Here is a 27,657-nt window from a genome sequence, read left to right as displayed (position 1 = left end):
TTAAATCTCACCTCTTTTCATCTTGAGGGAGGAGAATGGGGTAGGAGTGATTTTATGAAGAGTACTTATCTAGACCATTCACCAGTTTCATCTTCAATTGCAATTCTGATGCCAGCAGAAAAGTCATGCCTCACTACAGCCAAAAAAAGGGTGCTGAGCCCCCCTGAAGAGATGAGTAATGAAGGGTGTGACAGCTTCCCAAGGTTACAGGTAAAGCTGTGGCAAGCTGAGGTTTCTTCCTTCTTATGTACCTCCAGACATTTCTCCCCTGGCTGATAAAATTGTGTTTTTAAATGCAGAACCCACACCAGTATAAAAGCACTTTCTCGTAAGTGAATCATGTGGTGACCCAGACCCTCAGGTTACCTACATGAAATTGGAAGCAGAGTGGGGCTTTGCCAATAGACAAAATTGGCTGTAGGGCATCAGGGGCAATGAGGCTCTGGGGAGAACAGAGACAGATGATGGGGGAACAGAGGTGGGGATGCTAATGAGGAAGAAAGGGCTTTCTAGGGTAAAGTTTCCTATTGTATTACACACAAGCATATATAACCCATATTGCCTCTGAATTACAGAGTTGGTTTCACTTTTTTTTCCTGGCAGATAATCCAAAGGTTACGTACATGAAAAGGTGGTAGTATGTACACCTTAAGGGAGAGCTCTGGGACTTGTTTCGTGTTACTTAGGAAGTCCCTCAACACTTTCTTTAAAAACTCCTGGTTGAGTTTTTCTTTATCCTTTATTTTACATCCAAAAGCTATTGCTGATTCAGGTCATCCTGCCTGAGTTCTTCACTGAAATCTAAAGGCTTCAAGCAGCTTGAATTAAAAAAAATAAAAATAAACCCTGAACTGCAGACACACTGAGCCTGTTGTTTCCCCTTTGTCATTAGTATGGTTTTGGCACAACATACCCTGTAGCTGCAAATAAAATCTGAAACAAACTCTCCCTGCAATTTCTCCTGCCATTTTTCAGCTCAGGGAGGCCAACAACTTATAAGTAGCTGTTGTTACTCACATTTAACTTCCTCATTTTAAAACAAATTCTTAATTCAGGTGTCAAGTGCCCTGCAATTTATAGCTAACTGTATAGTTTTGTCTTGGTCGTTGCATACGCTTTACTGGGTGATTCTCTCCACAGGATTTAGTAGTTTTTGCACATACACGGAGCTGCGCGTAATCCCCAGCCACGGCGGTGCTGCAGTGCGCTGTCATCTCAAGTGTTGAGGACGAGAACAAGAACTATTGATCCCTAGGTCAGCCATCAGGTGCCTTTCATGAAGTTGGCCAAGGCCCGGTCCAGGACGGTTTGACTCAGTAGGAAAACTCTCGTGAACTTCAGCTAGGATTTAAAATAGGACCCAAAGGAGAAAAATCTAGCTCTTGTCCTGCATTTGATGAGCTTTGCCTGTAGGGAAATAAACAGCAGAGCTGTGCTGCTTTGTCCCCCTCCTCGGTTCTCCCCAAATGGCCACCCCGTTTATACCAACAAAATGTGTTCTGCCAGCATAGAAGTCTTCCAGTTTAAGCACTATTTGCACCGCTAAATCAATGTTTTATTTCATTGTCAGTGTAAGAGCATGTACTTTAGAGATTCCACAGCTAACTCAACTCTGAAGTGTAGAAAAGACCTGTATTACAAGGACCTAACTCTAAGCACATTATTTTAAAATAATAATGCTGTTTACAATGTTTAATTGCATGCAGTTACCACTCAGTTCTCTCCTGTCTACTAATGAAAAGAGAACATAGAATCACAGAATCATTTAGGTTGGGAAACACCCTTAAGATCATTGAGTTCAACTGTAAACACATCAGGCCCATTTTCTCTTCACCTCTTTGCGAAAATATTTCTCTTCTTGTACTTCAGCATTAGCATGGGGAAACGGTGTTCATGAAATGTATGAAGTTACCAGATTTGTGATAAGTTTTATAGGTTATCCCAGCTTGGATCTAGATCACAGCGAAAGTCTCCACCCTCAACCGTACTAGAGAAACTCTTAGGTGAGCACCCACCACATATTTCATCTGGTTTACTTTTTGGCTTTCACATAACAGACCAGATTTCAAATGTTAGCATTTGATGCTATAAATAATGGTGAGACATTGGTGCTACTGGTCCGTCTCAGTGCATTCTGCTGTCCTGTAGGAGGGAATGTTGGAGAAGCATCAGCTGCTGTGTTTAAACTAGAAAACAGCTGTGAAGGAAAAGCGAAGAGGAAAGGGTGTGTTCTTTCTGTGGTTCTTTGTGATCCCCCTTGCAGGAGGAATGTCTTTCTTGAGACTTCTGTAAACTGCCTTACAGTTAAACCCATGATTTTAAGAGCAGTGAAAACTTTAGCACTTTACACTAAGGTTTTTCTTGTGACCTCCTTTGACCTTCCCCCCAGGAACTGCCGAAGGCTGCATTTTTAATTTTTTCTCTTTTTAAGCTCTTTCAGGCAAAATTGTTCTGCCATTTCCAGGAATGCGTTTAGAGAAAGTTGTTTTGCCTGCGATGAAAAAGTTGGAGAATCTTTTCTTTGTGAAGTTGTGTCTTTTTGAAGCACTGGAACACAGACATGCAGTTCAGAAGGTCCTGGTTGGAGAAAGTCCTTTTGAGGAAAGTCTCTTCTGCTTATTCCAGTGAAAATCCACCTAGGCTTAGCTCCAGTTTGGAAGTCTTTGAAAGGATGCAGCTCAGTGTGCTCAGGAGAAGCAGCATTTTGTGACATCCTTTCCAAAAGGTTTTGTGTATATTGGCAATGTTTTTTCTTGTCTTTGCAAAGTTGCTTTCAGTTCAGCTCTTCAGGGATGGGTAATGCAAGAATTAGAGATGCCCATGCAGCCTTACTCAGATGGCTTGGAACATATGTGTTATGATATAGATTTTCATTGGTATGATTGCATATGAGTTTCTTTCATCAATCACCTGCTTTGTGGTGCTAAGTGATCTGGAAAACAGTCAAGTGAGAGAAATATTCCAAAGAATATCTTGTCTCATCTTGATGAAGACACCTAAAATAGGGCAGGTGAAACACATTTTTAAATGCCAGTATTCTCTGTTGGTTGTGGAGAGAATTTAAGCCTCCAGCTCAGGTGTATCTACCCCAGGTCTGCTCTACAGATGCCTGCATTTTGGACAAGTGATTCCCAGCACAGGTATCTCAGATCAGCCTCTCCAGTATAATGGATGCTTTCGACCTTCATTTCTTTGATCCTCATTTGTTTATCTATACAGTGGGGAAAACACCATGCTTTTGCTCTAAAGGGTGATTTTAAGATAAAATCATTAATAAACATGTGTTGTAATGAATATTCAGGGAGTGCACCATACAGTAGCTCTCCCTCACCACATATGCTCAGAGAAAGATGAGAACACTGTTTAGTAATTAGGCATGGGAAAAAAGGGGAAAAGCGTTGCTAATCATTAAATAGTCGTTGTCTACCTTGCACTTGAGGATCTTGAAAAAAGAAGAATATGTGATTATTTAATGAAAGAAGGGAGGTAAAAATAAGTTCATCCAGGCAATATTCATTCTGGGGCTCATAAAGTATGAAGTGCTTTGTGCCCACATGTTGACTATAATATTTTCCTTTTAACATCATTCTGTTTGTAAACAGACACTTCTGAGATTTTTGTGTGTGTGTGTGTTTTTATAATGATTTGTATTGATTTTCTGCTGATTTTAATCAACTCTTCATTCATTTGGGTTTTTGCAATTTGCATGAGTACGGTCTTTCTGTTACAGTCAGCAGCCTTGAAACAATAGCTGCCTTCTGAGCACCATGACCTCTAATTTTTCAAGGGCTTTACAGCTTAGGTAAATTTGGGTGTATTTGCACTGGTGGAAAAAAAAAAGAAAAAAGAAAAAAGAAAAAAACAACATGGAAAAGGCTTTACCACCATTTCTCCTTTGCACAAAGTCAGTAATTTTTGAATTACAAGTCTGTGTACTTTATGAGCACTGGAACATCTTCAAAAAGAAAAGAATCATCAGACAGGGGCATGACCTGGAGTCCCTCCGAGCCTGGCAGCAGGAGCTGCTCTGGCAGGGCTCAGTGGCTTGTCCAACGCAAGAGAGGAGCCGCACAGGAGCCTTGCCGAGGGTGACCCTGGCCGCGAGCTGCCTGCTGGGGCAGCAGATGAAAGAGTGCACTTCACATCGCTGGGACTCTGTCAGCCATGGGGTGCTTGGGTTTCTAGAGGTTATCGCTTGGTTGGGATTTGGGGAGAAGTAACATGGGGAATTGTTTTTGCTGGAAATGTGTGCTGCAGAGGCTAGGGGATATTGAGACCTTTTTTTACTTTAAATATGTGAATAGTCCCAGTAGTCCTGTTTCTGCATGTCTTGGAACAAGCACTGGGAAGGGAAAAGCTGGAAATGTATAGGCAGCAGGTAAGCAATCCTGGATTATTTTTGCAGTGAGGGATCAAAGAGCTTATAGCTCTGTGTGACTTCTGTGTTGGATTTGACGGCAGTTTACCTAAATTGCTTTCTCTGTTTCTTTCAAATGTTTTCGCTGAACTGCTGCTCAGGCAATACCAAAGCAGAAAGAGAGGGTATTTAATAATATTGTTTCCTGACTCATTCGACCAAAGTTTTGTTTCATGAATGGTTGGCACTGAAGGGCAAAATATCCTGTGCAACCCCTGAGAGCTGCAAAACTCTCACTCCGCTACTCGGTGCATAAATATCAAGGTCAGATCTCAGCTTTGGCCTTTTGCACGGTAGCATTTTATACCATGGCTGTGCCAATGCACCAATTATTTATAAGACAGCTGTGCTAGAGCACAGATTGTTGAAAAGAGACCAAAGTTTTTTGTGGAAAAAAGTGGTACTCATAGTACGAACTTGTAGTGTCAGAAATTCATATTATCTGTTGTGGACAGCAATGTAGAGTTTAATTTTCCTTCTGTTTCCTAACAGGCTTTGCAGACTAGTGGTTTTGATTAGTCTGAAAGCTCCTGCCTGTTCAACCAAACCAAGTCTATTGATTTCAACGTTAGCAGAAGCACACCCAAAGTCAGCTTTCCAAGGCAGATACTGCACTTAGCTTGTGTGCAGAGGTCTCTAACATATGCAAATAATAAATAATAGTAAATGTATGAAACAGCGTTGACATATCCTTATCTGCCTGGCTTGTGTACACATCAGCTCTTACCAAGATGTCCAAACTGTCCAGGGCACACTTGCTCTGAAGATTTTGGAGTTATCCAAGATGTCATTGTCCTGGTAGAGCCCTGGGCAGATGGGAACTGTCAGCTCAACACGAAGTTTGGGTGTTCGCAGTGTTTGTTCCCGTCTGACAAGTGCTGGCAGTGAGGGGCTTTGTGCTCTGTGGGCTTTTGAAGACAATCCAGTCCCGCTCTAATTATTAGTGTTCCCATTAGATGGGAACTTAGGGTCATTATGACAAATAGGCATAATTTATGGGTACTGGAGTACTTTATATTCTCTGTAGTAATGTGTACTTACAGACATGCTTTTGAGACTGGCAGATGTAAAATTGGACACACCAGCTGTGCCTTAGTTTGCAGGCAGAGATGCAGATTGTCCTTATTTGTTCTGTTTGTTGTGATTAGTCAGATGCAGAATGGTGCAAGGGCTGGAGTGTTTTGAAGAAATCAAGGTTCTTGTGTATTTTACTTCCTGTCCTACTTGCAAGAAAAAATACCTATCAGAAGCTCTTTTGTACATATGTATCTATCTGTCGGGTTGCCCAGAGAAGTTATGGATGCCCCATCATTGAAAGTGTTCAAGGCCAGGCTGGATGGGGCTCTGAGCAACCTGATCTAGTTGAAGATGTCCCTGCTCATTGCAGGACCTTCAAAGGTCCCTTCCAACCCAAACCATTCTATGATTCGATGTTTCTGTGATTCTACCTATGTTTTGTGCGATAGGCAAAATAGTGCGTTGTTTTGCATGGTCTCAGCAAGAGGAGTTTACGTATTATTTGCACTTTCTAATTTTGAGAGGTGGTTTTAAAAAGTAATTATTTGTGAGTTAAATTTAGTGTCATCTGAGTTTTCTATGTAGTATTCATTTTTCAGATAACAAAGGGAAGAAATTGCAGAGCCTAGACTTATTTAAAATGCACTCAGACTACCTTCAGAGAGGCAGATCCAGGATCTGCTCCATCCACTATGTCCCCTGTCTATTGTAAATTTAGCAACAGAGAAATCATGTTTTAAATTCATGGGGCACGCAAAAAGAAAGGTACAGATGAATGAAGAGATTGGGTTTTAATACAGCTTTTGAGGAGAGGAGCGAACTAGTGAAAATGGAAGGTGTCTGAGCATGAAACAGAGTTACTAGGAGGAAGGAGTGACCCAAGAATTGGGGAAAGTCTTTTAAGGTCTGAAGATGAGAGAAAATCTGAGAAAGAAAGTCCACAAGTTAATTTTGAGTACATCCCCACCCATACTGGTGTGATCACATTGAAGGCAGGGGTGGTTCTTCAGTTGGTTAGCAGGCATTTCTGAGCTGAGAAGGATGCTGGGGCTAAGGTTGCAAAGTGTGAAATTAGGTAAAAGCAGCTCCTCAGCTTGCGATTTGAAGACCCTGGCATATAAATGAACTGCAGGAATTAGGCAAGAAGAGGGAAATCAAAAGTCTCTGACAGTCAGTAGGCAAGAATGTCAAATTGCTTGTGTATAGGAGAGGAGATAGGCGGCACATTAGTTTAGAGAATAATGTCTCCATTTTCCATTCTGAGGTTGAGAGGTCCCTCTGATTTCACTATCACTCATTCTGCTGGCATCCTCTTGAAATTATTCCTATTTTTCATTTTTGAAATCTCATCATTCTAAAGGTGAGAGAGTGTAAAGTGCCATTGGTAGCTTTTTTTTTTTTTTCCTTAGCAGCAGTTTTGGGGTTTTCTGTGGACTCTGTGAGCTTTCTTTCAATTAGTAGTCCTGCAGCTCTAGTGCCGTTCTTTTACTGACAATAAGGGGAAAAAAGGCTACTTTTTTATTGTTTTTTTTTCTTTTTTTTCAGTAATGCACTTGCCCCTCTAATTCTAGCTGAGCCGGGTAAAATTAGAACAATTGTTGCTCACTCTACAGCCTGCCTGAAACACACAGATACGCCATAATCAAGCGAACATTAGAACCACGCATTTTATGGTAGGTTATAAGTTGTGCCTTGGAGACTGCCACTAAGCCTTTGAACAAGAAAAATATTTAATTTTTAGGTAGTTGTTTTATTGTTAAAGAAACTACCACCCTCTCTCCCTGAATATTGCTTGCAATGTATAATGCCAGCTTATTCTCTTCCAAAATATATTTTAGGGTAACGTCTCATATGTCATTAAGCTTATTAATATTTTCTGTATTCCAGCTCTCAGGGGAGAATTAGAAACACTGTCAATGACTTTTTGTTTTTCAGCCATCATTACCAGACCTTGCTAGCTGGCACTGATTCTGGTTTTCCCGTAAGATCTGAGATAAAAAAGGTTACTCTGCTAAATGAAGCATAAACAAAGCCAGGGTGCAAACATTATCCAGTATTAGTAGAACAGAATACCAAAGCCAGTATTGTGCATCATCACCCTGTGTGTGGTTTATTTATGACCTTTACAGTCACAAAAGTATGAGAAATCAAATAATATTGCTCTGAATGAGGGATAATGGCACTACCCAGCTGTAGGGCATCTAGAATGTTGTTCCTGTGCCCTTTAGAGTCTGTAGAAATCTTATTCTTGCCTCTCTTCCTTGCTGCTACTTTCCCTCTTGAAAACATTGACCCATGATCCCAATCTCAATTTCTTAATTGGATCATTTAAAAAATATATGTAATTAATATTCTCTCTTTTTTTGCAAGGTGGAGATTAGGCATTTGTTGAGATCAAATTATCTTTGGAATACAACGAAAGGGTGTTACATAAATAAGTGCCCCCTCAAAAAAAAACATACTAAACAACCCATCAGTCAGCTCTCTGTGTCTGTAAGGGAGACTTAGCTAATCATCTAGTTGATGTTAAATATGAGTGAATGAAAATGCTCGTACGAGTGAAATTTACAATGTTAGCAAGATAGCCTAAAGAATATTTTAGGATGTGTCTGAAAAACAATGCCAAAAGTGGGTTTCTTCATCTCTCTGAAACTGTGATCTGGTGAACTACAAACCTGGGGAAAGAAAAGGAAAGGTGTTTGTGGAGAGGCGCACAGAGGAAGGAGAAAGGTGGAGAAAAGCTCCTCCATTCCCAGCAAATCTTCCTCTTGCACAGTAAAGTGCCATTTCTGGTTTTGGCTCGTTTTGCTGGAGACCATGGCAAAGACAGACAGTTTGGAGAGGCTGACCACCTATCGCTGGGGCAGTCTCAGGGAATCATGAGCAGGGAAATAGTGGGGCTGTGGTACAACAGAGAATTATGAGTCTCCCTGTCACAGAGAGGGATACGATCTTGCCACTGGGCTGTGAGGACTTGGGACAACTTTATCAGTCTTGGAGAGTATTTTAATAGACACAGAAAATGTTTTTTCTGGGTTGGTCTTCATTTGCAAAAAATAGTCCTTAGGAATACAATAAGCAAACCACATGGAGGATGACAAGATTCATTAAGTACAGTTTAAGATACTTTATGACAGTAGTGAATAGTCTGTCAGTTAATGAAGAAAAGTGGATGTGAATGCACACAGAATCCCTGAGTACTTTTATGTTGCTCCACTGTTGACCAAGAAGTGCTGTAAAGGGCCTTGCAAAATGGTCTGTATGGAAAGCATCACTGCTAAAGCCACAGGTCTTAGAAGCAAAATTCATCCAGTCTGTTAGAAGTTCTGCCTGGTCTTTTTATTGGTTACTTCAGCTCAGATTTGTACAACTGGACATGGATTTTAAGTTCCCTGTAGGAAATGTATTAACTCTGGTTTTTGCATTTCAGCAATCTAGCTTTTGAAAGAAATAGCAAATACTCAAAGCTCCTGGTGATAAACCTATGGCGTTTGACATGTGAAATTTTGAGCAATTTCTGTGAGGAAAAAAAAGCTTTTAATGTTTCATCTTCTGCTACTTAATACAGATAAAATGTGCTTATCCCTAATGCATTGATTCTGATTGGACTGGCACAACTGCACCTGCTGTGCATTCACCACCACCAGTTATTTAGTAAATACTCCCTTGAGACAGATATGGCAAATAAAGGCCCAGGTTTGGCTGCAGATGCTGGAACTGTTGTCATCCCGTTCTGTGCCTTACACACCAGACTCACCACTGCAGTTTCTAAGTACCTTCCACTGGTGCATTGAGTGCTGACAGTGATGTGTTGGTTGTCTCAGCCTTTCAAGAGTAAGAACTGACTGCAATAGAGTGTTTTATTGAACCCGTTCTGTCACCTGCACTGGCTCACATACATAAATATACACACCCCCCTGCATTCTGCTGTATTTTTGTTAAAGAAAGCAAGTTCAAGGAGATGATGGTGCATTTCTGCTTTTAAGGACTTGTGAGGGTCCTTCTATGAGAGCTTACTCAACAGGTTCCTGGGGGAACAATCAGTGACTGTCTCGTATACATGAGAGCTGTAGCATGTGCGATTGTTGAGTGGGTGCTGGAAAAGAAAACTGATTTTTGTGAATTCAAAAAAGAGCACAGAGAGAACAGAGGAAACCAAGAGTAAAGTATAGGGTGTTTGGGAGTGATGAGGGCATTCAGACTGAGTTCTTCAAAGTGATTTGTTGTAAATGTTCTAACCTTTTGCTCTGAAAGGGGTGTCAGAGGTTTCGTATTTTTTCCAGTTCTTAACAATCTTCCTTAACTTCACTAAAATACACCTCTTTGATCCAGCCAGCTACTGGTCTAGTCTTTGAATATTGGTACCGGAAATGGCGCTTTAGAGTTAAAAGAGGTTTTTCGTTTTAGGAGGATTATGGGAAGACATCCAGGTGTCATATGACCTGAACTTAACGAGGTTTGCTGCTCTGCAAATATAATCTGGGTGTCCCGTTGTTCTAATTAACATTATGCTTTCTTGACTAGTCTGACTATGAGGCACACAGGTAGTGGGTATTAAAATTAGGGTTACAGAAAAAGATAGAGAGGGCAAAGAATGGGGTGTACTGAGAAGAACTGAATGGACAAAAGAAAGCTCCTACCTGAGGGAGAGGTTGCTCTACTTGCTATCACATGTAATGTGATCACTTTATCAGGCTAAAAAATGTATTTTTTGAACTTGAAAAATCATTTGTGATCATCTTTTGAGGTGAAGGAGGGTGGTGACATGGCTTATTTTATCCAAAACTTTTTATGTATCATATAGTATGTTTACACATCGTAAAAGCATGTTCAGAATAAAACCCCTTGTTGCCAGTGATTTAAGCTGTCAAATAAAAAAGGTATGCTGTTATCTAGCTGAAGAAATGTATTAGCATGCAGAGAGCAATGCTGCTTCCTCTGGGAGGTTTTAATCAAGCCTCTTGTACTGATTGAGATGTAGTGCTCAGAAGTGAGAAAAATGATTAACAAAATCAAAAATCTAAAGCATTTTTCACGCGAACATTCATCAGTATATCTCATGTAATTACATAGCCAATAAATCAAGATAGTGTGTAAGTGCTTCAGTCACGGTGTAAATATCTTAATGACTGAAACATCTTCAAACATGAATAATTTATACCTGTATGATTCATTTTTCATATCCATGCTTTACTTCAACATGATAAACTAATCCTTCTCTGTCAGGGAATGTGTGCTTGATTATTGCCTTCTGATTTCCTTGTGTTTATTTTCCACAGTTAGACACACTCCATTTCTTCTCTTCTGGTTCTGCTAATGTAGTTATCTTATTTATTCATCCTGTCTGCCTTGGTTTGCCTTCCCTGTGCATTTCAGCAGGCACCTGGGAAATAACGCCAGGGCATAAGCTGATCGTGCATTTCTCAAGTAACTCCGGAGCAGCATCTTGAAAGATTTACTCATTCTCAACAGATATTTGCATTTAGTTTCCTCTCCTCTCCTCAAGGCAATCATTACAGGAAGAACTTCCAATAGGCCAATAACAAGTTGAGCTTTGCCATTTTCTGGATCGATGTGAGTTCAAACCTTTGTCACAGTACTGATGACAAATGTTGTTGGGAGTCTTTTTCCCATATGTTTGTAAATGTGAGCTTGTTTATAGCTCCAGACACTACTTGAATATTCAATAAGAAAATAATTGTTTCTCAGCACAGGAATGGTAATTGGGAATTCTGAAATTCTGCTCTGCTGCACGTGCTTGTTTGGCTGTATGCAAGTCATCGAATGCATCCTGCTTAGGCCCTTAACCAAGGCATTGAAGACAGGAATTTGATTGTCATAACCTCCTTCAGTTACTAGAGAAAGACAGGTAGCTGCTGAGAATAGTTCATCCAGCTTTAAAGCTATTTAGTGCCTGAAGCTCCAGGCAGAAATGCTTCTGGGTGAACTCTATTCTTTTGGATCACAGTTTAAAGCTCGGTTCAGATTTATGGAGCAGCTTATTTTGGTAGTGCCTGTGGAAGTTCAGCCTTTAAAAGGTCAGTCCCGGTCAGGCAGAAAAGTGAATCACCCAGAATTCACAGGCACTTTGAAAACTACTAAATCTCCCCTTCAAACCCTCATGTTTCTAACTGGAAAAAAGACAACAGGAATATAAAAGTTATTTCAAGTGGGGGTGGGGTGGAAAAGGAGTTCTATAATAATTAACCGATACTTTACTGGTATTGTATGTTATTCCATCCAAGCACCTCTTTTCACTCCATATGTTAGAGGCTTCTAAATTCAGTTTACCTCTGTTGTACTCTAGGAAAAGCACCTGAGCTGGGTGTTAGTTAATCAGGCTCTCATTCCATTTCTTGTATCATTGTATATAGCTTGTTAGTTTTGTATGCTAATACTCTTTTTCACAGTCTTTCTCTTCTGTATCAGAATTATATTTTTTGACTAATTTTCTAGATTTAAGACTAAATGGAATATCTTGACATCTGTCTTTTCCTCCGTAGTTTGAAGCCCAGCTGCACTTCTTTTACAGCTTCAATCTTAGGGACTTGGGAGAGGCATCACAGTTGATCATTTTCTTAGTATTCTTACAGCAGGCTCGAATACTCTGTGAACACAAATCTCTCCTCTTTGCTAACAGGACATTTGGTAACTTTACTCCAGCATGTCTTTGCTTATTCATTTTTCCTTATTCTGATTGTAAGCACCTCCAAAGGCTTCTGGTATCACTTTCTTTGTCTCTTGTCTTTTTATGTCCTTAAAGGACACCTTCACTTACTGTATCTTACTCCGCTGAGATCAGTTGTTGATTGATGGTTATTGGTTATTAAGAATTCTCAGGCGGTCTCCAGAATGTACTTCACCCTTATCACTGCCTGCTCTGTTTTGGCATTTAGGAAGCAGCCCGCTGTCTTTTTTTCTTTTGTTCCGTCTAGCACTTGTCTCTCCTGGGCATAGTTCCTCACCACTGTCATCAGTCCTGGCTGTTGCTGCCTCCTGTTTTTCTGCTTTCTTCTTTCGGTGTTGGTCATTTACTGTCTGTGCCCTGCTGCAAGTCAGTACTTTATCCAGTGACAGGGTGTTACAAGAATCTTCTGAACCTCCTCATATCCATTTTGCTTTAACTCCTACTATTTCTAGCTGTCATGCCTCCTGCACTTTCTCCATTTTCTCCAAATTTGTCGTTTCTTTTTGTGAGGGATTTCTGGTAGACCCTTCCTTCACCTTCTTCATTTAATTATTACAGCTGTTGTCCACAGACCTTCCTCTTCTTTTCTGAAAATTAATTTAGCATGCTTCTCTATCTTATTCACTTCAGTTTATATTTTTTTCAGAGAATTTTCTACTTTTTTATTAATTCTGCTTCTTCAGCGTGCCTGTTTTAGATTCCAGGTGATTTTTAGCTTAGTTGTGCAAGACAGTGATTCAGTAACACATTCTGGTTTCCTAGCCTCGTCCATCTCTGATTCTGTCACACTCAGAAGCTTCATGACATCCCAGATTCACAAAACTCCTCTTGCTTTTATTGGTTTCAACAATAAGAGCTGATTCTTGACACCTAGACTGATGCTATACCAGAATTTCTTTATGTGGCATGTTGTCTGGTTAGAGAAATAGAATAGCCATGGAGATTTTATGTGAGAGAATGTGGAAATGGCATAAGTACCACGTTGGTATAATACTGATCTTTTGTTGTCTGATTTTAACAGATTCAGTAGCAACAGCGTCTGGACCGCTGCTAGTTGAAGTTGCCAAAACTCCTGGTGCTGCTCTTGGGGTTGCACTATCTACCTCGATGTGCTGCAACAAGCAGGTCATTGTCATAGACAAAATCAAATCTGCAAGTATTGCAGACAGGTGAGTGTGACAGAGGGCTGGCACTTCAGGTTCATACATCCATTTTATTTCTACTTTTGTTTGGTTTGATTTAAGGAAACCCTTCCATTTTTGATGAATTTGACTGAACCAGATGCTCTCAAGGTTGCTAGGTCTTAAAATTAGCACTTTGTCAGATCATTGTTTCATACTTGCTGAGTTTAAGACTTCCAGGGCACCATTTACTTTAGCTTATTCACATTGTATTCAATGACATAAGCCAGCCCCCCGTGTAATATGTGACTGTCTGCTTGCACTACGCAACACAGAAGCTTAGAGGTCTGCTCTGACTATTAAATGCTGCAGCAGAGATTAGTATTTAAAAAAACTAAATAACCCACTGGAATTCTTAAAGTAAGCATACAATATGGAACAGCTGTCAAGGGAAGTAAATTTCAGGGCTTTGCAACCTTGGAGTGTTCTTTTATTCTTGTGGCACAGGGAAATGGAACTCCTTATGTCTAGATTTTTTTATTGATATTTTAGAATATGACTGAGGTATTAGGAAGACTGGCTTCTGTATTTTGGAGTTATTTTGCAGTAATTTTTCCACTTCATTCGATCCTTTAATTGAAACCATTAAAAAAAAAAAAAAAAGATAGATATTTCACCCCAGTGATCTAAGCCTCTGTTAACAGAGCTGTGGGATCTTTTCTGGGGTGCGTGCGTGTGTGTGTGTATGTGTTTATACATATACAGTATATTTCTATATACATATCTCTATCTAAAAAATCCTTAAATATTACGTTTCGGCAGCAAATTCCTCCTGCATGTCCCCAGTCACCCTGCCTTGTAACTCCTCTCTGACAACGGTGCTTTTGGTAGCACCCACTTGTAGCAGTGAGTCTACAGCTCCTCTGTGGGCTTTTCCCTACAGTAGAAACTTTGAGAGTGACGGCCATTGATCCAGGGGTGTTCTCCAGTTCAATGGTGCAGGATGCTTTAATTTTCTCCCTCTGTTTTTTCCCATTTCACAGGGGGTAACCAATTAAAGGAGCTGTCCACTTGACTGGTACGTCGGGATGCTGACTGCTGTGTTTGCATTTCTCCACTCATCCAGTAGCCAGTCTCTTGAGTGCAGCGAGATTTAGCAGATAGCCCCTTCCCCACCCCACTCCTCAAGTCACCGTGCTAGCCCTGGTTTCATTATTTGTTTGACTACTGCATAATTTCATCATCATTTACAGCTTTTGTACTAATAAATGTTTGAACTATTAACTCAAAAAATGATGAACTGGGCGCTTGTGTGAGGGATATGTGACCAAGCTGAGTCTCCTTAAGCTCTTCTCATTTTATTCTGCTGCCATTCACACATATTTTTATAGTCAACTACCCCATTCCAGTTCTGTGAGTGATGTCTTGGCATATACTGTATTAACTGAATTGTTTTTAAGGTTTGTACTAATAGACATAAAGTCTGACCAGTGACAATGCCTACAAAACACAAAACTCTCTCTCTCAAAAAAAAAAAAGAACACGCTCATAGTTTTCATGACCAGTTTGAAGGCAGTAAAACTCATGTTCCAACCAAAGAGCATACCTGATCATACCAAGTTTTTTCTCCTTTATGTAGATGTGGTGCATTACATGTGGGAGACCATATTCTGTCCATCGACGGCACCAGCATGGAGTACTGTACGCTGGCAGAAGCAACGCAATTTTTGGCTAATGCAGCGGATAATGTGAAACTTGAGATCCTTCCTCACCACCAGACACGACTAGCACTGAAAGGCCCAGAGCATGGTAAGAGAATCTGTAGCACCAAATACCCTTTTATTTTTCTGTCTTTTACTTTGCCTGCCCTTGCTGAGTGGTCAAGAAAGCTACTGCGGCAGTTATGTCTGTAAATGTTGTTTCAGCTCCCCAGATTATGCTTCTGCAGTTCCGAGAAGCTCTGTGTTTTCTCCGCCTTAATGTACCCTCTGAGATTCCCATGGATAGAGAGGGAAATGTTTTACTGAGAAATGGCTCTGCACACTTGTAGATGTACATAAAGACACCTGTTGACTCTACTGTTGCAGTTATTTGGGGGGGCAATAGATACTTCAGTAAATGAATCTCTAAATTGCTTCTTGAATTTAGAGGGGGGAGGAAATACGACAGTCAACTAGTTTTCAGCATATTGACTTGATAGTCTGTAATGACCACTTCACTAATAACACCTGTTCTCCCCTAAAATACCTCAAAACCCCCACACATATTTTCTCTTGTTAATGGCATTATTATTTATCGCCATCATCTTTTAATGTACTTCTGAGATTACTTCATGGGTTCACTCTCAGTGCTTATGAAAAAGGTTTGTTTGGAAACAGTTCCCTAGATTCTAGCCCTTTTTCACCGTGATATTTATTTCATGCCAACATGCTTGAAGAGAATGGTTTTCCATTTTCAAATCAAATTTATATGTAATGTCTTAGTATTTGAAGATGGGAGCTGCCTGTCTTGTCTTCTAACTAATCCTGAGAAAGTGACTAATTCACAGTATTTATAAATTCAGTCTAAAATACCACATATTGATGGACATCAAAGTACTAATAAGGCTTATCAAATACACAGAGAACAGATACCTGTGTTGCAGCATGAATCAGTGGTACCATTTTCTGAGCCTGTGGTACTGTGCTTCTGCCTTCTTTAGACCAAGACAAGATTTCTGAGGCCTAAAAATGTCACTGATGGTAAATGTTCTTGGACATCTATCTAAAATCCAGGCTGTCCCTGGATAAGCAATAGTCTAGTCACTTTGTCAGAGTGGTGAATATTGAACTAGTAGCTGAGGAGACACTAGTTTCCTCTAGACCAGGGTGAATAAAAAGTAACCCTTGTGATACCGTGTTCTTCCATATTCAGCTGTACCTCTTTCCCCTTTCTACTTAAGCTGGTTATATGGGCGAGGGAGGAGGGAGTGATACTGCAGAAGCAGAAGGAGATGAAGACCAAATTTTGCAATATATTTCCATTCTTTTCAGTTATGACAGTATGTTGCAAACAGACCTGTCATTAGTTTTGGAGCAAAGATGTCCAACAACCAATTTCTGGAACCTTTGAAGAGTGTTTCTTTTGGGAAGATGAGTACCAGGGACAAAGATTTGTGTAGATGATTGTATTAGTTGAAGCAGTCGGTTTCTTAACTAACATTTAAAACAAATTGATGCTGTTAATGTGCTAGTCACCTTGACCCAGTGTAAATGCTTAAAAAAAGCAATGTTCTTGCCATGCCAGAGTTAAGAACTAGCCATTACAAAATCATACCAAGGGGATCTACAAAAGCTACATAAAAGCATCTTTTGGGGAGGAATCTCCCTAAGGTAATAAAATTGCTTTCTTAAGTAAGGCAGAATAACTAGGATGTTTACAGCCCTTCCCATCCCCTCACCAGGTTGTGCTACTCAAATATCACAACCAATTCAAAATATAACATGCTTCAGGGAAGCCTGTTCCCTCTTGGAAACAACCTTTCATCAGGTGTGATATGCTCTGGATGCTGCAGAGTTTGAAAAGCTCCCTTTATGTGTCTGGGATAAGCTGAGTCATTAGGGCTGTATCTGTTGAGGTCAGTTATTGGTCTTATGGGAACATGTTAGGAATTTAAAATGGGCAGGAAAGTCAGTATATAAAATAAATTGAAATTTTAGTCCTAAAATAAAATGGAGAGCACTATAAAAGATCGGATTTTTTTTCAGGTATTTTTTCCTCTATACTGTGCTGGTAACATTCATTTCTCTTGCTGCCCCATTAGTTTTATGTTCACTGTACACAACCCTGGTTGGAATAGCTCAAATTACCGCTAAATTACTATGGTTACACACAATAGGATTTTCTTTTACAGAACTTTTGTCGAATTGGGATTATCCTTCTACAAGCTGAGCAAACTGAATTTGTGTACCTTCCACTTCGTAGGACATTTTTATCTCTACTCTCAGCTTGAAAATAAAACATTTTAAAAAATCAAAGACTACCGCATAATTCCCTGCTGGAAGCAGTCTTTTTGATTAAACAAGGCTCGCAGCAACTTAAAAAAAAAAAAGAAAATCCACCTGGTCACATTGTTCTTATCAGATTTTAATTTTTACACCATAGTTGCAGTTTGGAAATCTTGCTGTCTATGTGCATAATCAAGAAACAGTTTCATCTGGGGAGATATGATAAGTCTGTAAGACACATATGGCCGTACCAGGCTACTGCTGCCATTTCTGGGACTTTTCTGGCTGGTGGGACATCTTCCAAAGCTTCTGAAGTTGCTGGCACTGGTGCCAGTGGGTGAGGTACCCCAAGTGTTGGTGTCGCACCCCACCCTCACTTCTGTTATCTTTTGGGAGCAGGGAGGGAAAACACCAATTATTTTGATTCATACTTGTGGCATGGCACAGCAGGGGTGCTGTCAGTGCAGGACACAGGCCCAGGCCACCCCGATTGAAGGCACAGGGTCAGGCCTGGCAGGGCCAGGGCCTCCAAAGTCCTGACCACCCCACAAGGTTGCGGGGACATGGTGGACCCCTGTACCCTCCTTTTCCTCTCCCTTCCCTGGTGTATACTGCTCGCTGTAGTGACAAGCATTGCTTTTGAGTCAGTGTTAATATATTCAGACAGTTAACAGATCGTTACTCGTGTAATGTGAAGTGAAACAGAAGAATAGTTTTTCTTCTGGCACTGCGCAGTGCTTGCTGCAGCGGCGACCCTTTTCCTCCTTGTTTTGTGTCATGGGGCTAGCGGTGAACTCAAGGTGTGGGTCCAACCTGAACAGTCAAGGTTTTTGGCTACTGTTAAAATTCAGCATGGGGTTGTATGTGTCTGCAGCTATTATAGATATAGCAGGTAGGAGAGAGACACAGGTAACAGCTCATGGGCCAAAGACTGTAACTTAAGTTCCATAGTACACGTGAATCCCTCAGTGTTTTTAAGACAAAAATTCAGTGAATACTTCCCAGTTTGAAATGTTCCTCTACAGTTCAGCAAGGACACAGCTATGCTGAATTTAAAGATGGACTATGTTTAATGAAGGGTGACTTCAATCATTTTCCTTTAATATTTGATACATCAACTGAAATGCTTCCTGTTCTCTTGGTAAATACTGGCCTTCGCTTTTGGCATATCCCAGACTCTCCATACATAGAATCAGCAATCAAATATGGTTTCAAATTTCATCCAGAAAAGGATCCTTTTAAAGTTTCAAAGATCAAGTTAAAAAAAACCCCAAAACCCACAAACATTAAATTGCACATCCAACTAATTAATAAGAACTTTTCTTTATTAACCAGGCTTCAGGATAGAATTTTTCTGCTGCTGGCCCAGGGAAGTTGTTTACTGCACAGAATAGCATAATGTCAGTAACAGGTGGTGGCAAAATTAAAATGTCAATGCAGTAAATTGAAATGACTGGCAAGTACACATCTCCATTCTAGGCAGCACTATGTGTAGTATCTGGTTGGTCTTTTTGTGTAGAGAATGCAAGCAGAGACTTATTAACCTGCAGTTAGTAGTCGTATGTAATACCTTAGGATTTTCTAAGAAAGTCTGCAATCTTAACTGCTAAAGCCAGAGTGAGATTAGAAATTGATTCAGTACTAATCTTTTTAAAAACAAATACAAGAAAAGAAAAAAAAACCCCATCAGAAGCATTTATTCTGAGAAAAAATACTATTTCTGTTTTTAAGTTAGCACCCCCTGGTTAGAAGACAAGATCAGATTATTTATTATTTCACCCTATTTTACTTTCGATTTGGTTTTAATTTTTGGACTTTTTTTTTTTTGTTTGTGCAATTCAGTTACTTTTCCCTCTTCTCTGGTCCTTTTGTTTTCTGATTTTCCATCATCCCTTCATGCGGGCAGTGAACGTTCAAAGAAGCAACAGGCAACTTACCTGGGATTCGTGTGCCAACAGCCACAGCAGCCTCCTCACCTACCACCATTATAACACCTACCACCCTGACCATTGCAGGATGCCAGCCTTGAAATTCCAGAAAGCGCCTCCTCAAAAAAGCCTTCGTAATGTTCCACGCTTTTTCCTGCTGACATATTCTCTTCTCTTCTTTTTCTCCTCCTCCCTCCCTTCTTCTTTCACTCATACTTTTCCCATTTCAGGCACTAAAACCTTTTCAGTTTTATGGATGCTACACTTTTTCATAGCTCTGCCAAGGTTATTTCTGACATTTTACACCTTTTCCTTTCCATAACAAGGCAACCTTTGGAGACAGGAAAAGGCTCAAAAATTCTGAATGAATCAGCTCTTCTACTGTATGAGTAGACCATTAGATTTGAGTAGTGTATATAAAGCATGATTTTTTAATGCAAAGTATTGCTTACAAATCTTTTGTCAGAAATTACCTGCTGCAAAGAGGCTTTTCTAAAATCAGTGTATCTAAATGTATTGATCTGCATTGGTTCGTGCATATGTGTTCAAAATATTAATTTAACATGCTTCACCTAAAATAAGTTGTATACTATGAATGTACATTTTGTATCTACAGCATCTTTGTTAGCTTCCAGCAGGTATTTTCATGAAATGCTGGCTATACTTTTACCTAGGGTCACCTGTATGGTTTAATGTCTTTGTTATTGGAAATGCACAAACCATTCCTGTGCATCATACACATTGTTTGATTCTTTGATGAGTTTACAGGCATGTGCCGCACTCTTCCATGAAGACTGAGTGCTGTATGCCAAGTGTTTGATTTCTTACAGCAGCTCTGGTGTCTTCATCCTTCTCTCCTACCTCCATGAGTGCATACAGCCTGAGTTCCCTCAACATGGGGACCTTACCTCGCAGCCTCTACTCCACCAGCCCACGTGGGACAATGATGAGGCGGAGGATGAAAAAGAAGGACTTCAAAAGCTCCTGTAGGTGGTAACAGCATTTGCTCAAAATGTGCAATGAATGGGTGGAGGAGGGGGAAGATACTGAAAAAAGGTACAAAGTACCTCAATTGACATATACATATCTACACTAGGAAGAAGAGAGAACAATTGGAGTTTCTGTTAGATGCAGGGAAACATCAGCATAAAAACATTTGTTCCGTTCTAAAATGAGATGAGTAGAGACCATGCAGATTAACTATCTCATCTGAAATATATAAAGCAATATTTTCTTCAGACAATTCTGGAAGAGTTTGTTATACCATTACAGAAGTGATTTTCAAATTCCTTCTTCAGCTCTTCCCGTTTCCATCAGAGAACAGAATTCATAGCTGAATAGTCAAAAACAGATTGCTGGCAAGCTCAACTATCTATCACACTACAGAAGGATAAGAGCTTGCCACAGTACCTCCTAGGTAGTTTTAATGTTTACATCTACGCCATAACCTGTACAGTCATTTTTGTGAGGAAGAGCAACAAATAATGGTGAAGACTAAACAGCCGTGTTTCTGACCACCCTCTGGGATTCAAAGCATGGATTTCGCAAGCAAGGGTGGATGTATTTCAGGCTGCTCCACTTCGTGTATTGCTAAGTATTCACTGGGCCAGAGAGAGTGTGGCTGTATCAGCATGTTGTTTCCCAGACTTCCTGTAAGTGCTGCCTCTCCTTTTGGATTTTCCATCTGCATGTGATTCTCAGCAGCTCAAGTTCCTCCAGAACAGGGAAGTGAGAACTGCTGTGTAAATCACCTGCTCTGGCTAATGAAAAGCTGAGCTGCTGTGCATTGCAGCGCTGCTGCCCGTGTTAACAGACTTCCTGTAGTCATAGCAAAATCAGCACAAACCAGCCACCTCTAACTAAGGCCAGTCACTATGGAGTCGTGAGGAAAGATTTGACAGGGGAACTGAGAGGTTTTGCTTTCTTGCAGGTTTTTTTTGCTTGCTTGTTCTCATTTCTTTCATAAAGCAAATATTGTTGCGTAATGTTTACCTATAAGTGCATTTTTGGTTTTTAGTCTGATCAGCCATTTTTCACAACTCATCTGTTGACATAGTAGCTTCTAATGCATTATTTTGGGTCACAGGGAGATAGTGTGTCTGGCCATGCTATGGTATAGTAGGGATCCAGCTTTTACACATCTTCACATGCACATGAGAAACAGTAGTAATATTGCACTAATAGTAATTAGTTTGACTAGTAAAATAATGCTGGATACAAAAAATAGTTTTTCGATTGTGCTATGTTATAGTAGTTCCATCCAACATAGGACTGTTAATCCTGAAAACTAATCCTATTATGGATCTTGGAGACAGCTGTTACTTGTGTTGTTATATTTTTCAGATATTCTTCCTTCAAGGAAGCCTTGCTCTGCAATTTGCTATCCTGCAAAGGCTCAAAACCGGGCCAGTGACGTTAGATTTAAGTGGGACAGTCACATAAGCACTGCAGCCCACCCAAAAGACTCCTCAAGTCAGAAGGCCCTGAGGGTGACAGGCTACTATGAATTAACAAATCTTTAGCTAGGCAGAACTAGGATGAGGCTTTGTTCTGTGAGGTCTAGGTACAGAGCATTACAAAATACGTAGAACTGGCCCCATTACCGAGTGAGTCTGTGCCTCACTCCGAGCAGCGACTGCATCAGCAACCCTGAATCAGAGCTGGTTTGGAGGCACTGGCTGGCCAGCCGGGCTTGCTTGCTTGCCCTGTTTGTGAGCTGGCTTTTCAGCCCAAGCAGAATCCTTACCCCCTTTACTAGACTTATACCCATACTTGTGAGTGCTGTAAGAGCCAACTTAAGAGGCCCGCGCTGGACTGAATGTGCTACAAGTGACCATTATAGGGGAAGACTGGTCCTGTACCCCTCCACCATCCACCAACAGGACCTGGAAAACCTTGCCGCTTTCCTTCTGTGGGAGACTCATGAGAACCAGGTAGCACTGACTGCTGTCTTTTTCAAAGAAAAGAAACAGCACGTTCTCTTAATTTTAGTGGGATATTTTCTTCTTTAACCCAATTGGATTATTTGAGGGTTTTATTAATGTAACTTTTAATAAATCTTTTAGAATGTCATTTGGGAAGAAAAGGATGTATCAGTGAAGGGTGCTATGAAGTTTACATTGCCAATTGTTTAGGAAAACCTGCATAACTTAATGTGATTATGCCAAAATTCATGATGATGAATTGTGATGGTACAGGAGGTTGCAAGACTTTCATGGTCATGATTTTAAGATCATTTCATTAGTTACACAGATCTTTCCAAACATGTGGCGGTAGAAATTGAAGGCATGCCCTGCTGTCACATGCTGTATTTATGCCACTTGTTTTCAATTTTTATTCTTCCTCTGTTTGTTTTGGTTTTAAAGTGGAAACACTGTGTTTATTAGTTGGTTAAAGTTTAAATCCTGAAGTATTTTGTAATAGGTCCATATTAGTACTCGAAAGCAAAATACAATTTTGTACCAAATTACATGGCAGTTACTAGGTAGAAATTAAGCGAGTGTCTTAGTTTTCTCAGCACATCCAAGTTATTTGCTACCAGGAGGAACAGTGAATGTTTTGCAGTTTCTCAAGGGTCAGAGCAGGAGACTGCAAGCATAATAATCTATATATGTACCTTTAAATACATCTTGCTCTGCTTCTCATATGGCTGCAGGAATAAAAGTAGCAACTACAGAATCTTCAAATTCGAGATTGTTACTTAAATAATTGCAGAGCATATATTAATTGTAAGCAGGCCCCCAGGACTCTTGCTGAGAGGTTAATGAAAACTACATGAGTATGCTAACATGTACCCCTAGAAGGTAGTAACCAGGGTTTGCTGGAGCTACATATACATCCATGCCAGCTTTTAAAATCAATAAGGCTGGTTCCTGGCCTGTAAATCGATTGAATCTTTAAGCAGAAAAAAAAAAAAAAAAAAAAAAATGGCAGTGTTTGTGGCTGCAATGAGTGTTGAGTTACAAACCCCGATGTGCTCCAAGTCATATGTTGGATACCTGTGGCGTTTCATAGAGGCTTAGCAGATAGCTGATGTCACGTGATTTGGAAAGGGTATTTTCATCTCTGCGGTTTTTTTGTTCTCTTTCTGTTTTGTTTCCTTTGGGGGTGGGAGGAATTCCTAATTGTCACTTTTAAGTGTCCACATCATCAAAGTATTTATCAGGGTGAGTTTTAAATCCCACAAATATTAATTTAATTTCCCATTGTGAATGTAAACCTTAGCTGTCCTAAAAGTTGAAATAAATGTTGTAAGACCCTTAGGTTCCTGGTAGGGTATTAGAAGTAAGTGAAGGAAAGCAAAGACAGAGCTAACAGGTAATTGTTGTATGACCTTAAAGAAAGGGAGAATGGAACTTTTTTGAGCTTGGATGCCCTATATTTAGATATTTCTGGAAGGTGCATTAGGGGATCCATTATTATATTAACTCTGAATTTATGTGGTTTAGTCATATTTTAGCCTTTGCAGCACTGAGAGCTGGAGAAACCTGTTTCTCACATGCAGTAAATGCTAAAGCTGGTGGCCATTTCTAAGAAGAGATTATTAGTATTTGCATTTGGGCATAAGCATGTCTTACTGAGTGCAAGTGAAAGAAACGGTAAGAAAGAAGCTATTGAATAAGTGGAATAATACACAGTTCTTACAAAGGAAAATGAAAACAAGATGTGAGTGAGAATTCACAGTAATTTAGAAAAGACAATTTCAAAGTTGAAAGGAGCTTTGCTAAGAGAGTCTCATGAGTTTTTTGGCAACCGAAACTTTTGCAACAGAATTGTCGTTGCTGACTGTGCCACTTAATCAGATTTTATACTATTTCAGAGCAAAAGTAATGCTTGTAGCCCCAAGGTGCAGGGAATACTTATAAAAATACAGACAACTTTGTACAGCTGTGCTATTATCTATAATGTAAAAACAAGAACTAATTTTTTCCACATCTAAGAAAAAAAAAAATCCACAGTTCGAGAATCCCTCAGATAAACCACAAGCATGAATCTTGAACTTTTTTCTAATTCTTAGTAGCTACTGCAGGCAGAAATGGGTCGTGAAGGAAATTAGAGGTGGAGGGGTAGTAGCGTAGATTTATAACACAAAAATATTCAGAATCCTCCTTGTTCGAGGATTATCATTAGAGTACCTTACCCTTAATTTACTGGTCTGAACAGGAATTGAGAAAACTAGTTTTCTGTGTATGACATAATGAAAGGCAGTAGCCTATCACTAGGGGAGTTCAATGAATGATACAATAGGACTTCAGGTAGAGATCAAAGAAGCTAAGGTGCAGTCTCCTCCTTTTCACAGGTAATTGCATCAAATCTCAATGTCATTTTAATCTTGATTTGTTCTGTGATGTGGCCTATTCAGAACAAAAGAGAGTAGAGGGAGGAGTAAATCAGGAGTACAGAAGTAGCTGCCTGTGTTCCTCACAGAAGGGTTCCCCAGTTCCTTTGAGAGACCTCAAAGAACTTCTTTTTCTCACAATCTCTTTAGATATACCAGTTGCTGAAACAGAGGGGTTTGTTCTTATACTCTACCCTGCTAGCCTGGCAAATTGCTGATGTGTAGTAAACACATACAGGAGGAAGGCATCCTTATTTCATGCAAGCAAGCCTGGGCCATGTGCTTCGTTACTAACAACAATTCAGTGCCGTGAGATGTTCAAAAGAGCTTGTGGGAATCAGCCTGAATAACAGCTGGGCTTGTGCCTCCCATTCCCTCAGCTCCCATGAAAATTGTGCTCATCCACGCCTCAAACCTAATGCAAACAGAATTCAAGGGTGTTCTGATATTTTTGGGGTAGGGGTGTCAAACACATTTATTTTACTTGGTACAAGAACTGGTTTTTTCCATTATATTGTACAACCAGATGTCTTCTGTTCTCTTACGTGTCTTAACTGTTTATACATAATTTATAAACTTCAGCCTAAATTTGCTTTTAAAGAGATGTTTTGTTGACTAGGCTTATCATACAGATCAATCTTCTCAAAGAGCAATGCAATTTCTGCTGTGTGTGAATGTCTTTCCTCCTGGTCTGCTCTGTTTTATAGTGTCTTTAGCCTCTAGCACTGTTGGTTTGGCTGGGCAGGTCGTCCACACAGAAACCACAGAAGTAGTGCTGACAGCGGACCCCATAGTGGGGTTTGGGATACAGCTCCAGGGTAGCGTGTTTGCTACTGAGACCTTGTCTTCTCCACCTCTCATTTCCTATATTGAGGCTGACAGCCCGGCAGAAAGGTGAGGTTCTTTCAGTTGACTGTTAAATACGTTTTGGTGAGCATTCCTCATGGTACTTGAGGCTCGTTGCTTTCCATTTGTGATAAATCGCAGGGCCTTGCTTAATGGAAGTGTGGCAAGTAATAAACTGTCTGTTCTGACAATGATATTCCATATGCTTGATCAGCTGTAAAAAGTTTGACAAGCACCAGTATTTTTATCATCCAGAGTCCTCCAGTAAGAGACTTGAAGCTATATTCATGCAAAAGGGAAAAAAAAAAAAAATCAGAAACATCACTAAAGTCAAAATAGTAGTAATTCAGTGTGCCATGGGGGGAGGCCATATCCAACTCTGGTCAGTTTTGGTACAGAACCAACTCTCAGGGAATACCCTAGTTTTGACTTACTAATGATTTCATTGCAGCATTTTGATTGCATTTTTATGCTCGTGTATGTCTTTAATCATGGCATGAGGACACTAGCAGTTGCACAGGCAAGTCCTCGCTGCCCTTGCAGAGCCACACCACCTGTGGCTCAGAGGCAGAGGTGATGATGTTCACAGGTGGGGTGGGGGCATGAGGGCTGCGCCCCCCTTCCTAGGTCCCAGCACCTTGAGAGCATGACCTAGGGAGCTTGATAGAGTCTTGGTGCAGAGGGGCAACAGCAGCTTCTGTCCCCCAGTGTGCCTGGGTAGCCTGCTGAGCTGCGGTGCCATGCCGGTCCTTCAAGGTCAGGTTGAATGTGTTTGGCATTGCTGGTTCTGGTAACGTGCACCTCTGATGGTTGTTTTGTTTCATTGTGTATCAAGGTGTGGGGTGCTACAAATAGGAGACAGAATAGTGGCAATAAATGGTATCCCGACGGAAGACAGCACATTTGATGAGGCCAATCAACTGCTCAGAGACTCTTCTATCACCAACAAGGTCACTTTGGAAATAGAATTTGATGTTGCAGGTATGAATGCACTGTTATTCTGTCTCGCAAGAAAAGTGAAGAAATAAATCCCAAGTACATTGCGAGTGTTAGGCATCCAAGGTGGAGACTTTCTTCTCACATATATGCCATTCAGTTTTCAAATGACCTATTTGAAACGTGTGTCTTTTTGTACAGCTTTCTCATTTCACGTAGCCCTGCAGCATTCTTCAGAACACAAAAAGAAATGACAAGTCCTGTAGTAAGATCTGGTGACAGTCCCTCCTCTAAGTTATTTCCATACATTTTTCTGCCCTGAGATAGAAATATTCTGCTGAGCTGAGTAAAATCCTCTACAGGCCACCTAATGAAATGTTTTACTAGAGAGAAAAGTATTGTAAAAGGGTGGATAAGCAAAAAACTCTGAAGAGGTTCACTTACAGTATCTCAAACCAACAATCTAAACAAAATAATAGAAATTGAGTTAATAAAAGCCAGAAAAATCATTGTTAATGTTGCTGGTGAGTCTTTATTGTTACTAATGGCTTTTCTTTCTTCTGTAAGGTGTTTAAGCATACAGAATACACCTATAAAATCACAAATTGTGTAAATCAAACAAGTACACATTATGTCTGTGTACTACCCCACTATGTGAATAGTAAAAACTTTTAAGACTTCTATGTTCCTCTGACACTAGCTCCTTTGAAGTCATGACGATGTCGAATGTGCTGCATTTTGCATAGTGTGATTATTGTTACTGATATTATAACTCATGACTTCAAAAGCAGGCTAAAGGTTCCTACAGTGATTCTGTGTAATCTTTTAATATGCATGCACCTAATATAATGTTTGTTTTAAAAAGCCAAATACAATATTTGTATTCAAATACATAGGAAATGAAATACTTAAAAAAAACCACACACACACACACACACACACACACAAATAATGAGAAAGTCATTTAAATACACCTGAAGTCACAGGTATTTCAGCCTCTGGACTTGTTTGTGCTCCTCCCATTTGCTCCATGACAACAGACTCATGGTTATGCTCCTCTGCCACATGTATGTTTATATTTCCATAACTGAAATGGAAAGGCCCAAACTTTTGCTAGCAGTGATGCCAAAACTCAGGATTCAAATACAGTGCTATATGTTCAAGTGTTTTTTGCCTCAGTCGGCTCCAGGTGCTTCTCCATTAGTGATGTCTTGATTCCTTTTCTTCCCAGTAGATGTGAAATCTGTGGCAGTTACCTTAGCAGACAGTTAAAAATATGTTAGGCCTACAGCAACGAAGGTCTGGAATCCTTAAGACTTGATCTCCTGTCCTTTTAATTAAAAGTTACCTGCCAGCACTAAAATTTTCACTTGTGCTCAC

At 40.1% G+C, this 27,657-nt stretch overlaps 1 protein-coding gene across 5 annotated transcripts in view; it reads left to right on the top strand.

Annotated features, from left to right (window-relative positions):
* GRIP1 (glutamate receptor interacting protein 1) overlaps nt 1-27,657 on the top strand; it is a 224,981-nt gene that overhangs the window by 162,143 nt on the left and 35,181 nt on the right. For 2 of the 5 annotated variants that reach the window (XM_065627702.1, XM_065627693.1), the window contains exons 8-12: nt 13,144-13,291; nt 14,883-15,052; nt 19,991-20,143; nt 25,203-25,389; nt 26,177-26,322. In XM_065627702.1, coding sequence (XP_065483774.1) covers nt 13,144-13,291; nt 14,883-15,052; nt 19,991-20,143; nt 25,203-25,389; nt 26,177-26,322 — 804 coding nt within the window. Of the gene's footprint in view, nt 1-13,143; nt 13,292-14,882; nt 15,053-19,135; nt 19,292-19,987; nt 20,144-25,202; nt 25,390-26,176; nt 26,323-27,657 lie in introns of all 5 variants that reach the window. The other 3 variants (XM_065627683.1, XM_065627674.1, XM_065627667.1) reach the window with 2 other exon arrangements.

Source organism: Caloenas nicobarica, chromosome 1 (assembly GCF_036013445.1).
Source record: "Caloenas nicobarica isolate bCalNic1 chromosome 1, bCalNic1.hap1, whole genome shotgun sequence".
NCBI lineage: Eukaryota > Metazoa > Chordata > Aves > Columbiformes > Columbidae > Caloenas > Caloenas nicobarica.
Note: the sequence above shows the minus strand (reverse complement) of the source record. Positions and strands in the feature narration are given on the sequence as shown.